Source organism: Suillus subaureus (assembly GCF_016647635.1).
Source record: "Suillus subaureus strain MN1 chromosome Unknown BJ212scaffold_6, whole genome shotgun sequence".
NCBI lineage: Eukaryota > Fungi > Basidiomycota > Agaricomycetes > Boletales > Suillaceae > Suillus > Suillus subaureus.
Window position 1 is genome coordinate 562,790 of NW_024538562.1, and position 10,991 is coordinate 573,780.

Sequence of the window (10,991 nt, forward strand, 5' to 3'; positions counted from 1 at the left end):
TCTTGGACATGAGATTCATCTCCTTCCACATTGCTGCAAGCCAATGGTCGCTGTCAGGATGCCTCATTGCCTCATCATATGTTGCTGGCAGAAGTTTCAGATCGTAGTCAGATGCAAGGGGGTTGTGACAGGTATCACTTTGCACAGAAAGGGCAGCTACTTCAATGATGATTAAGTTCACAATGATCTGTGGAAAACTAACCTCAGTGTCATCTGGAATTATTGCATCAGGGTCAACAGGTACTGGAGCAGCCAGTTCAGGCATGCAGTGTAGGTGCCATGACAATAGGTGCTTCCACAGTGTCAGTACCTGCAAGTGGGGGCACGCCATTGATGCATGCAGTGCAGAGTTCATGCTGCCAAGTGAGACTGAGCCTTGTCAGATGCGAGATGATCCTTCAAATGCTGACCTTTCTCAGTGGGTACTGGGATGTGACCTAAACGATAGATGATAGTGGTATGAGGAGGTTCAGGAGGTGCAGGTGGAGGCTGCAAGGTGGTTGAAGGTGGGGCAGGCTTGTGCTATGGCACTGGAATCATCATTGTCATTGTCACTGTCAGGAAATGGGCGATTGGAGAGAGTTTCATCAAAGATGATGTCTCTGGAGTTGAAGAAGGCACCAGAGATTGAGTCACAACAGCACCAAGCTTTGACACCAGGTGGGTAACCCATAAAAACAGCCTCACATGAGTGGGGACCAAGCTTTTGCTGAAGTTCAGTAGGGATGCAAGCAAAACAATGCACACCAAAGACTCAAAGGTGAGAGAGGGTGGGTTGGACCCCATGTAACATCTCATATGGTGTTTTCCCTGCAGGTAGTGCTCGTGATTCGGTCTGATTGAAAAGGTAGCACACAATGAGCACTGCCTCACCCCAGAGTGACAGAGGTAGACGTGTGAAGTCCAGCATCACATACATATGACCTTCAATCATACACATCACCCTCTCTGCCTTCCCATTCTGCTGATGAGCATAGGGGGCAGAGCATTGATGCTGAACTCCAGTCTCCTCCAGATTCGCAGTGAAAGCATCATTCAGGAATTCTCCCCCGTTATCACTGCAAAAAACCTTCACCCATAGTCCTGAAAGGTTCTCCCATCATGCACATAGGGAACACCACACTTCAAGAGCTTGATCTTTTGTTGCAAGGAGCTGTAAATTGAGGGTGTGTGTGTGGTTGTCCAGAAATATGATGAAATAGTGTTTCCCATGTGGTGTGATGGTCAGAATTGGACCGCAAACATCGCTGTGGATGAGGTCAAGGAAAGCAACAGCATGTTGGTCTTGGAGGAATGAAACAGGTTGCCTTGGATGCTTAGTGAGGATACAGGATTCACAGTGGGACAGTGGAGAAGATGATTGGATAGTGACACCTTTGGCAATGCGATTCAGGCGCATGACAGCATCCTGACCAATGTGACCAATGCGCACATGCCAGAGGTCCAGTGAGAGGGGAACATCCACAAAAGTGGACAACTCTGGTATGGGGCTAGTGATGGGAGGATGATCTGCAAAGGGAATAAATTCAATGCTAGGAGCATACAGTTTACCCATTGCAGGGATAGCCCCAAGCAGTGAACCTTTGTATCCTAGTTCGCACATCATATTCGTGCAAAAGTTCACAGTCCCAGCCCTTGGCATTCATGCAGCTCACAGATAGTAGATTGAGCAGCACATCAGGTGCATGCAGGCAGTTTGACAAACAGATGTGGAGACGCCATTTTCCAATGGTAAGCCATGTGATGCAGTTCCCATGTCCAGTTGTTTGAAGAACACCATGATTTGCAGTGAGAACATCAACTGGATCCTCTGTTGAATAAGTTTGGAAGAAGCGATGCTCCTTGACAAGCGTCACAGTGGTACCCAAGTCCAGGATGGTCATGAAAGGAAGGTTGATGGCACATGCAATCTCATTCAGGATCTCAGCAATCAATGCAAACAATAAGTCCTGCATCAGGCTGCTTAAGTCTGCAGCAGCAGCTGCAATGACTGGAGCTGGTGGTGGAGGTGCAGGAGGTACAGCTGATGTGGTAGCAGCAGCGGCAACTGGTGTGGCATTAGCATTGTCCTTCTTCTTATTTCTCATCCAGGGCGCCTGCCCTTCCATTCCTCCACCCTTGCCATAGCAATGAGCATGATCATGGTCACCTTTATTGCAACCAGGGGTCATGCAAAAGATACCCTGCAGATTGTGCTTATGCATTCACAGACTGGTGATCAGTGTTGATTCCGGAGGTGTTGGAGGTGGTAGTTGCATTGGCATACTCAGAGCCAGGGTGGGAAGAGTGTGCCTGTTGAGTTACCACGTGATGGGCAGCCTCAGAGGTGATGTGGGAGACACAACTCTCAAAGGTGAACTTCACGCTAGTGGAGGTGGTGGTGGTGGCATTCATAGACTTGTCGTGCATATGTTGCTCAAGGAGTGACTTAAATTGTTGCCAGATTGGCATTTGGGGAAGTCCCATCAGCATATAATAGATGGCGTCAGTCTCACCCCAGGGTGCACCTGCATCAATTAAGCATTCATGAAAGACTGCATGTTTCGCAACATAAGAGGTGGCATCTGCAGAATGTTACAGTCATGTATGCCCCTATTCATTTTCTCTCTTACTATCCTTGTATTACGTCACATGCTGCACATTGCCGCTGCTAGATAACTCATTCTTATCTCTGACTCATCTTGCTTATCTCTGACTCACTTGTATTACATCACAACTGCCACTGCCATCGCTAGATGACTTGTTTTTATCCCTGACTCATCATTGACTTATGCCTGCCCTAAACCATCTATGGTTCCCTATATATAGTCAACAATGTACTTAGCAGATCTTTACTTTAATCTTACTAGGTCTTCACCTGAAACTTCTCTCACTTAGGATCCCCAGTCCTAAGTCATCTGAGCCAATATTCAAGTCAGAGACACTCTCTTTGCCTTGTCTTATGACCCTTGCATTTGCAAGGTCTTGACTATAACTTCAGCCATCGCTCTTATCAAGCTGCTGTTGTTACGACCATCCTAGTTCGTAACACAGAATCCTTCATGCATAGTGCCTGAACCTGCTGCCTAAGCAGATATTGGGCACTCATGTCTGTATGGTTGAAGTGTTCTTGTAATATCTGCCAGGCCTTATGTGCAGTGACAGTGTGAGAACAAGGGACAAGAGATGCAACAGAGGAGCTCAGTCGATTGGTAATAAGTTCTTTAGCCTTCATGTCCTTGAGTAGCCATTCATGCATCCCCACCATTTCGGTGGTGGTGGGGTTGACTGGATCAGCAGGTACAGGCATATGCAAAGGATGACTGAGAAGATCCCCTGGTTTGGCCTTTATGTTGATATGGCACCAGTGATCCTCACATGCCAAAGCGTACTGCATCTTGGTAGCCCAACTAATATAGTTTTCCATTCCAAGCAACTCAGGAATGTGGTCATGCTTCCCCATGACAATACTGTCTTGGAGATGGACAAGATAAATGAGCAGCAGGCAGCGCGTGAGCAAGTTACTGTTCAAAGTTTCAGTTGCTGGCTCAAATTGAGCCAGGGCTCATAACCTATTAACAATAGAAACTAAGAGACAGGTCTCAGCATTGGTGAAAGAACCACTGTAACATTGACAGTACCTAAGAGACAGGTCTAGAGATGAAAGAACATAAGTGGGAGATGGCGTGCAATATGAACAGTGAACTATACCTCAGCATTGGTGAAAGAACTGCTGAGGTACAAACAGTGTGATACAACAAGATTATAGGCTATACTATTGAGTCCGTGATGACGACGTGATGCCGAATAAGAAAAGGAACAAGGAGTCGATGTTGATGTCAACAGCTTTCCTCGTCTCCCGCTGATGGATTTGCGAAGGCGGACCAGCCCCATGACCAGCAGCACAGCACCAGTCGGCACTGGTGTGTGCAATATTGAAACTCCGTCACGGCACACATCGGCAAGTGACATTTTCTGCGTGACTTCGGCACTTTCAACCATCTCACTCAATTCTGCTTCAATCGTATCTGTTCGACCTCGTAGTGAGTTGTATTAGAGAAAGAATGATATCTATGTTGAGAATTTTGTGTTTAAGTGGCTGGAAATACGAGTGTTGTGAAAGTGCCAACTTCTGGGGGCTGCCGATTGCATGGGACAGGACAGTATCAGTCAGTGAGCATGCAGCTTTCTACACTCATCAGTTACACAACCAACTAGTGAATACTCGAACTTTGATCGGTGCTGATGGTCTATGAGAAAGATGATGACCACTTGGGACGGTACGGTACGCTTTCACCGAAGTGTCTAACTAACGCGACATGAAGGTAACCATCTAAGCTGTGTGACAGCACCAGGGAGAGGTCTCTGGTAAAGAATTCAAACGATGTGCTCAGAGCGGCCCAGCTGCGGTTCTCCTTCTCACAACCTCCCGTCTCTGATGTCAAGGCTGGAACTCAACAAGACTTCATCTTAGCATTCAACGTTCAACTCCCCGAGTTGGATCCCTGACATTTGATGGAGTCTACAGCTATCATAGGTCTAGACTGCCCCTGCCTCCAGCTCCCTGTAAACCCTGTAATTGCTATCGGACTCTTTTATTCGTGGTCGAGACCATCGGTAGTCGGTCGCGAGGGATTTTGAGACGCCGGCCACAGCAAGTCACCTGGTTTTGCTTCTGGCGTGTGCCGTATCCAATGCACTTACTACAAAAGGACAGGATTATTCCTTGCTCCTGTACGAATCTGCACTGATCCGCCACTTCATTCTATTCGAATGCTGATACATACATACTTCATCTCAGAACATGTGCAGGGAGCCCGAGGACTACAATTGCAGATGATGATTGGCTCCCGCGCTCATACCTTTCATATGCTTTGCAGCACCACCAGTTCTTCAGGTACTATTTTAGCGTTGCCTAGGCTGATCTATGATTTCGAGATAGCGCATTATATTTACATGCGGCGGTACAAGTGCTGATTTACCCCGCTGAAGTCATATATGGTGCTCACCCTTCTTTACAGCAACCGCGTGTAGGGACGGAAGTGAACGAAGGCACAACCGTCTCGAGATATGTCCCTGACCTGGACCATCAAGCATCCTGCCCCGGGAGTCTAGACTCATCAAGCGCTTACGTTCAATAAGCAAATGCAGCTTCTTCAGGGTGCCATAGGCGGTAACAAAAATTACTATATCTCTCTTCTTGCTACTGCATGGCTAGTGTCAAATTCTGGGTTATTAATCTATCTAGTTCTAGATCCAGGTGCGAATGGCCTGGCCCTTGTCGTGGATGTGGTGTACTTATCCATCCAATTCTATCTAATGTTCTGTTCGTGGTGTCACAATTACAGGACACTGCGAATGTATATCAATGAGGGTTGCGATGGGTTCCCTCCGCAGCAGTGATTAACCCTACACTCCCGTGAGCTAAGGAGACACTGCGGATCTCCGCCTGGACGTGAAAGCTTATCCCGTCTGTATAAAAGTGCTGCAGATTCATTATTCGTTCATACATTTCTTTATCCTCTGCACGATGACGCTCCAGGAAAAAACTGTTGCATCATCTCAGACCACAATACTTTCTACTCCCGAACTTATATCTCCTGCGCTTGCCAGAGACTTACAAGACTACAGGAAGACTTCCCTGAATCTAGTGAGTGTTCACATTATTGAAAGTGGCAGTGACTTACTCGACCTTCTTGTCACAGCTCATGGGATTTCTAGCGTCAGTCCAATTCTGATCGGACCATTCCTGACACTCCAACCAAAAATCTGGTATTTTTGTAGCTTTCAGTCGGTGTCAGGATCTCGAGGTCTTGCAGTGGCTACCCTCACGCTGATACTATATACTATCAGCCTGCACATCACTGCTAGTGCGGGCGTCTCTCACGTAAGGCATTTTGAATCACTGTCCATGCACAAGCACCTGAAACCACAGCAGCTTGGAGCAGTAATTTTGGGAATTTTGCATGCAATCCCAGCGGTTGGAATTCTCGCCGTAACGTCAGTGGAGTTGACGTTTGCAGTAAAATCACCAGTAATGGCTGTTTCTATCATCATATCTTGTTTCCTCCCTACGATGATTGCGGTTTTTCAGTACCTCCGTATGCGGTACATGAGGACAATGATAGGTCAACTCCCGATGACCGTCCCTGGGGACCTCCCATCAGAAGCGGCGTGATTAGAGCTCACTGATGCTGATATTGCGTAGTCCTTCCCACTGCCTTTTCTGAATTATCCCCTCCCTACCAGGAGTCATAACAAAGCAAATGCTCCAATAGTGATTTATAGATACCTGGCTATGTAAATAGTACACCTAACGAAACATCATTACGTAGCATAACTTATACATTATCTTCCACTGGTACACCAACTACTTACATGTCCCACTCATCCCATATACCTTCCACTGGCGCGGATGCCATCGGTGTTTGCATGGAGCTGAATTCCGCAGTTCGAACTAGTTCTATTATCTTGTCGCTAACACCATCTTTATCGTCCTTAGTCCCACGCATCGCCACGAGTAGTGTATCATCGGCCGAGTGAGATTTCAGGTTCGTGTGCAGCAGTAAACGAATGTCGCTTCCTTCAATGACTTGATCAAGTCTGCCGGTAGAGAGGCTTCGAATTTCAATGAACTCAGAGGAGAATAGCAGCACATGGGACCCGCGATGGGCAAATGACGTAGCTGTCGTCTCCCAGCGGATGAATCCGCTTTTCCGGGAGGGAACGCCATGCTTCGTGATGTAGCATCCAAGAGCTATAGTGGAAGTACAGTGAATTATGGTCGTAATTTGAATGGGAAAGACTTACCGTCATAAATGACCAATATTTCGCCTGATTCGATCCGAATTAAGCCAAGGGGCTTAGCATCCTCGCAGCGAGTCTTCAGGTCAGCCATGTCTGTGTCGGAGGTTGCTCCGCTAAAGTCCGGGACAACCGAGATCATCTGCCTTGCTGTACTGTAATGTTATATTAGTAGAGTACAGAGGGCGGGTGATGAACAACATACTTGGTCGGATCGGCAATCACGATGCCCTTCTCTGTACTTATAGCAACTGTCTTGGCTAGTGGTGTAACGGAGTAGGCATCCTTTGGTACATACAATGGCTGGTTCACAGTATTGAGTATATGAAAGGAAATGGTCGCATCCACTTACTTCGCCAAACGGTCTAAACGATAATATGGTGCCCTGGGATCCTCGTGATGGAGTCCGCCGAAGCTCAGAAAAGTTGCAGGCCTCCAATGCATGCACTGTGATTTGAAAGAATGATTTAAGAGCATAAACAACTGGTGAGAAATGTGAGTGAAAGCGCCATACAAGTTAGGTCAAAACTTACCGATCATTCGCTGTTTTATTCGTCCTGCACTACAGAATAGGACGGTGCCATCTCCCCCTGCGATTTTCTCCATTGAAGCATCTAAGCTACTTGCAGGGGCCTGGTACATCGCGACTCTGGCGAGAAGATCCAAGGAGTATGCGAGCAGATAGTTCTCATGATGTACGATGAACTTATTGAAATCTTGTAAAACTATGATAGAGGAAGGATTGCCATACGACAATATCTTGCGGAAGTCTGAAGGCAAACATGAGCGATGGAGCAAGATCAGTGTGTGAATATTTCATACTGATATCACCCCTGGATCCAACATAGATTCCAGTTGCGCAACCGACCACCATGAGCCTCTTCCCGCCGGCAGCAGCTAAACAGATTACCAATTATAAGTGATATTAGACAGGGAAAGCAGCAATATGCTGCGTACTAAAAGACACAGCGTTGACGACCCTCCCTGACGCCTTAGATCCAAAGCCGCGGGGAGTGTAAGCTCCTGGTGATCGGAAGGAGCCATCATCAACGAGTTGTGGTGCAAACCACTAATCAATCGAATAAAAGCGTGCCGGCATGTAAATACGGATATACACACCTTGTTTGCATCTCGGCGTACGTCGTCTATTCCCTTGGCCTCAACAAGAGCGTCCCGCCACTTCTCTCTCGCAGACTCGGTCGGAGCGTACAGAGTATACCGCCGCGTCAACTTATCTGCAGAGTGGTAAATCGTGAACGGATAGATGGGTTTGTATTGTGCGCGTAAGCTGTCCAAGATCCCTCCTTCTTCACACCGTTCCTTCCTGCTTTCTGGCTGTCCATCGAAACTTCCTAGTTTGAGATATTCCAAGGGTATAGGCTGTAGAAAAAATACAGGAAATGAGTTTGAATGAAATTAGTGGAAAGCAAGTGAATGGCTTTACTCTAGACGAAACATAGCGCTTGAGGATTCCTCCCGTTCTTCTCTCCTCTTTAGTGAGCAACACTGCAATGAATCAGTGACTTCAAGTCAAGCAAGATGCAAACACAAAACTTACGATAGTTGTCGAGTAAGGCAACGAATAGATCAGTCCACGGGTGCCAATCCATTTCAGACTTGGACCTTCGGGCTACAGGGCCAGAGTACACCAGTGACCGACTTTCGTTGTACCAATCCAAATCCTGCACTCGATCAGCCAAAGAACAAAATAACGCCCATGGAACGCACAATTATTTCTCCCTTGGGCATCGTCAAGCTTTCACAGACATTCCAATATTTTACTCTGTTCTCTGCAGCTGCGATACCAGGTTGTGTACTCTTTAGGAAGTCGCTCAAGATGTTTAGAAGAAGTGGCAGGTCTTCAAGATCCGGATGGCCCGGTTCTGTGATCTTCTGAATGTGCTCAAGGATCAAATGTAGACGTGGGAGGCGAGTTACTGGTCTGGAAAGGAAGGTGATCATGTCGCGCTTGCGCACCCGAGGATCTTGAGAACATTTTTGCATGAACGCTTGATAGCTTTTATTGCGACTGAGTTCAGTGCGGTGCCGCTCTTCTGCGAGTGGATAGTGTTTGATGTAGGACTCGTACTCTGATTGGAACTGAAAGCAGGCTAAAAGGTGTTGAATGTAAGCTGTTGAGTATTTTGTTTGTCAGCTCACTTTCAAGTACAATGTCAGTCACGCTCTGTACCAGCGGATGCTGATCTAATTGACGTTCAAAGAGTGCGGCCAGCATATGCTCATGATGCACAGAGATCTGACCCAAATTCCAAAATACTTCATGAACAAAGGGACGTAACTTGTCGGGAGCAATGACAGGGGGGTTGGCGAACTTTAAAGGGTCGATGAAAACCTGCGGCAGAATATTAGCTGAATCCAATTGTAAAGCGGTGGATATCACCTCTGTGACAAGTTTAAGATCTTCCACATAGTCCCTTTCTGACTTGAACAGCTCGAATAGAACTGATTGCCGCTCGACTTCTTTTTTGCCAAGTGCTTCCTGAGCTTCAGGAGGAGCCAGCCGGTGCCATTCTTCATCCTTCTCCGCTAATTGACCGGCTTGGAATCGTCTTAATCCCTCCTCAGAATAAAGGCTGCGTTTTGTTAATAACTATCGCATTAAACAAACCACTATGATACTCACGAAACATTGGACAGCTCCCGAGTTAGTTGATTGACTGGTGCTTCCCACTGTAGAGGTCATCAGAATAAGTTATCTTATCGTAAGCTTTATATTCCACACACGTACATCGTCCTCCGGAAGGTAATGCATGAATGAAGCAGAGTCTGGTGTTACTGGAGTAAAGGGGGGACTAGCCACATCGTCTGTACTCGGGGGTAGAGAGCCATGACCGTCATCGGACTTGCTGTAACGGTGGCGGGGTGAGTATGGGTGAAGGGTCGCTCTCTGAGAAGCAAATCGATGTAGCTCCGGTTCAGGAAAAGATATGGTGGGTGGTACGGGCTCGTATGCACTTTGAGTACGACTACGCGATCGAAGTTCACCTGGTCTGCCATTCGGATGTCGGGCTGTAGGTGTGTGATCCCATGGATTCAAGAGGTCTCCAGATGGCGCATTATCAAATTCGTATGGATATGCCTGCAGTGGGCTAGGGTTGGGTAGAGGACTCGCTCCAGGGGGGATCGTAACATATGGATAACGTCGTTGATTATGCATAAGAAATGTAATTGCCGAACACGTTAAGTGGTTGATTGAGTGTTACAAGAGATTAATGACCTATAGACAAGACAAACCAAAAAGTCAAGTTCAAAGATAATAACAGTAAGTCTTACCCTGCCGCACAGGGCCAAGCGGCAAGGGTTCTATATGTGAATGGAATCACGTGACGTGATAATTAGTCACAATTAATATTATGCTACGGTTGCCAGTGTGCTTCCGACAGGCCCAGCCGGTTTCAATCTACTACGCACTGCTACTGTCCACGCAAGTCTATGTAAGTTAGTCCCCGAATCCTTTTCGGTGTGTTAATATCATAAGCAACGCAGCTGCAAAACTGCGGGATCAGTCACCAGAATATCGCCTTACAATTTGGAGACTGGTCACTAGTACTGGCCGTCCAGTGTTTTCAACTTGAAGTACATGACTTATGCAGAGATTTTATTAGCCTATTTTGCCACGTCTTGAGAGTTCATTTACAAGTCTTGATTTGCTCTTGGTGACGTGCGGGTTTCCTGTAACCGTGACGGTAGTGACCTGGTGCGACACACAGCATATCCCACAAGTCGCCAATGCTCGGATCCAGTGTTATCATTGTGCAGTGCCGCTAGGCACGCTGATGATCTGGGATAGGTCTGTGTGCACAAAGGAGAGTATACACCTTGCTGTCAAAGGCGTAGGAAACTTGTTTTTCCTCGGAATGCCAGTTTTTCATTCTCGCACATTCCAGAGTCTTTAAGAAATTTGGGGTTTTGGCATATCACCAGACCATTTGTGGACGCTTGCTCAATGCTATCTGACCAAAAACACAGAGGGTCAGTATCATACTCTGAAACCGTGGGCTTTGAAAAGCAAGTGGTCTGTAAGTTCGTAAAACATCGGTTTATGTTGAAGTATGTCTCCTAGACCAAGTTGCCAGTTTATCTAAGCAAAGTTTCGGAGAATTATCAATTTAGGTATGTTGGAAGTTGCCAGAATTGCTGGACTATGGCAGACTATGCTTCGTAATGCGCGGAGATAATCTTTGGGC

General features: G+C 46.8%; 4 protein-coding genes across 4 annotated transcripts; 1 reads left to right on the forward strand and 3 right to left on the reverse strand.

Moving 5' to 3' along the window:
- Nucleotides 1–1,177: 1,177 nt before the first annotated feature.
- BJ212DRAFT_1203276 (uncharacterized protein) lies at nt 1,178–1,426 on the reverse strand (the record flags this gene model as incomplete). Its single annotated transcript, XM_041329112.1, has 1 exon — nt 1,178–1,426. A coding segment is annotated over one exon (249 nt), but the record flags the coding sequence as incomplete, so codon positions are not given.
- Nucleotides 1,427–1,547: 121 nt separating this feature from the next.
- Nucleotides 1,548–2,171, reverse strand: BJ212DRAFT_1297070 (uncharacterized protein; the record flags this gene model as incomplete). The annotated part of the gene is made up of 1 exon (XM_041332538.1): nt 1,548–2,171. One exon carries the CDS (start codon nt 2,169–2,171, stop codon nt 1,548–1,550), a length of 624 nt encoding a protein of 207 aa, XP_041196480.1.
- A 3,338-nt stretch (nt 2,172–5,509) lies between these two features.
- BJ212DRAFT_1297071 (uncharacterized protein) lies at nt 5,510–6,157 on the forward strand (the record flags this gene model as incomplete). The annotated part of the gene is made up of 3 exons (XM_041332539.1): nt 5,510–5,629; nt 5,685–5,701; nt 5,764–6,157. The coding sequence occupies 3 exons, from the start codon at nt 5,510–5,512 to the stop codon at nt 6,155–6,157; spliced, it is 531 nt and encodes a 176-aa protein (XP_041196481.1).
- A 196-nt stretch (nt 6,158–6,353) lies between these two features.
- On the reverse strand, nt 6,354–9,961 carry BJ212DRAFT_1477589 (uncharacterized protein; the record flags this gene model as incomplete). Its single annotated transcript, XM_041339572.1, has 15 exons — nt 6,354–6,736; nt 6,790–6,938; nt 6,989–7,086; nt 7,136–7,266; nt 7,317–7,553; nt 7,606–7,680; nt 7,741–7,852; nt 7,903–8,163; nt 8,228–8,289; nt 8,342–8,465; nt 8,512–8,894; nt 8,944–9,136; nt 9,185–9,377; nt 9,428–9,474; nt 9,533–9,961. 15 exons carry the CDS (start codon nt 9,959–9,961, stop codon nt 6,354–6,356), a joined length of 2,877 nt encoding a protein of 958 aa, XP_041196482.1.
- Between the last annotated feature and the right edge of the window lie 1,030 nt (nt 9,962–10,991).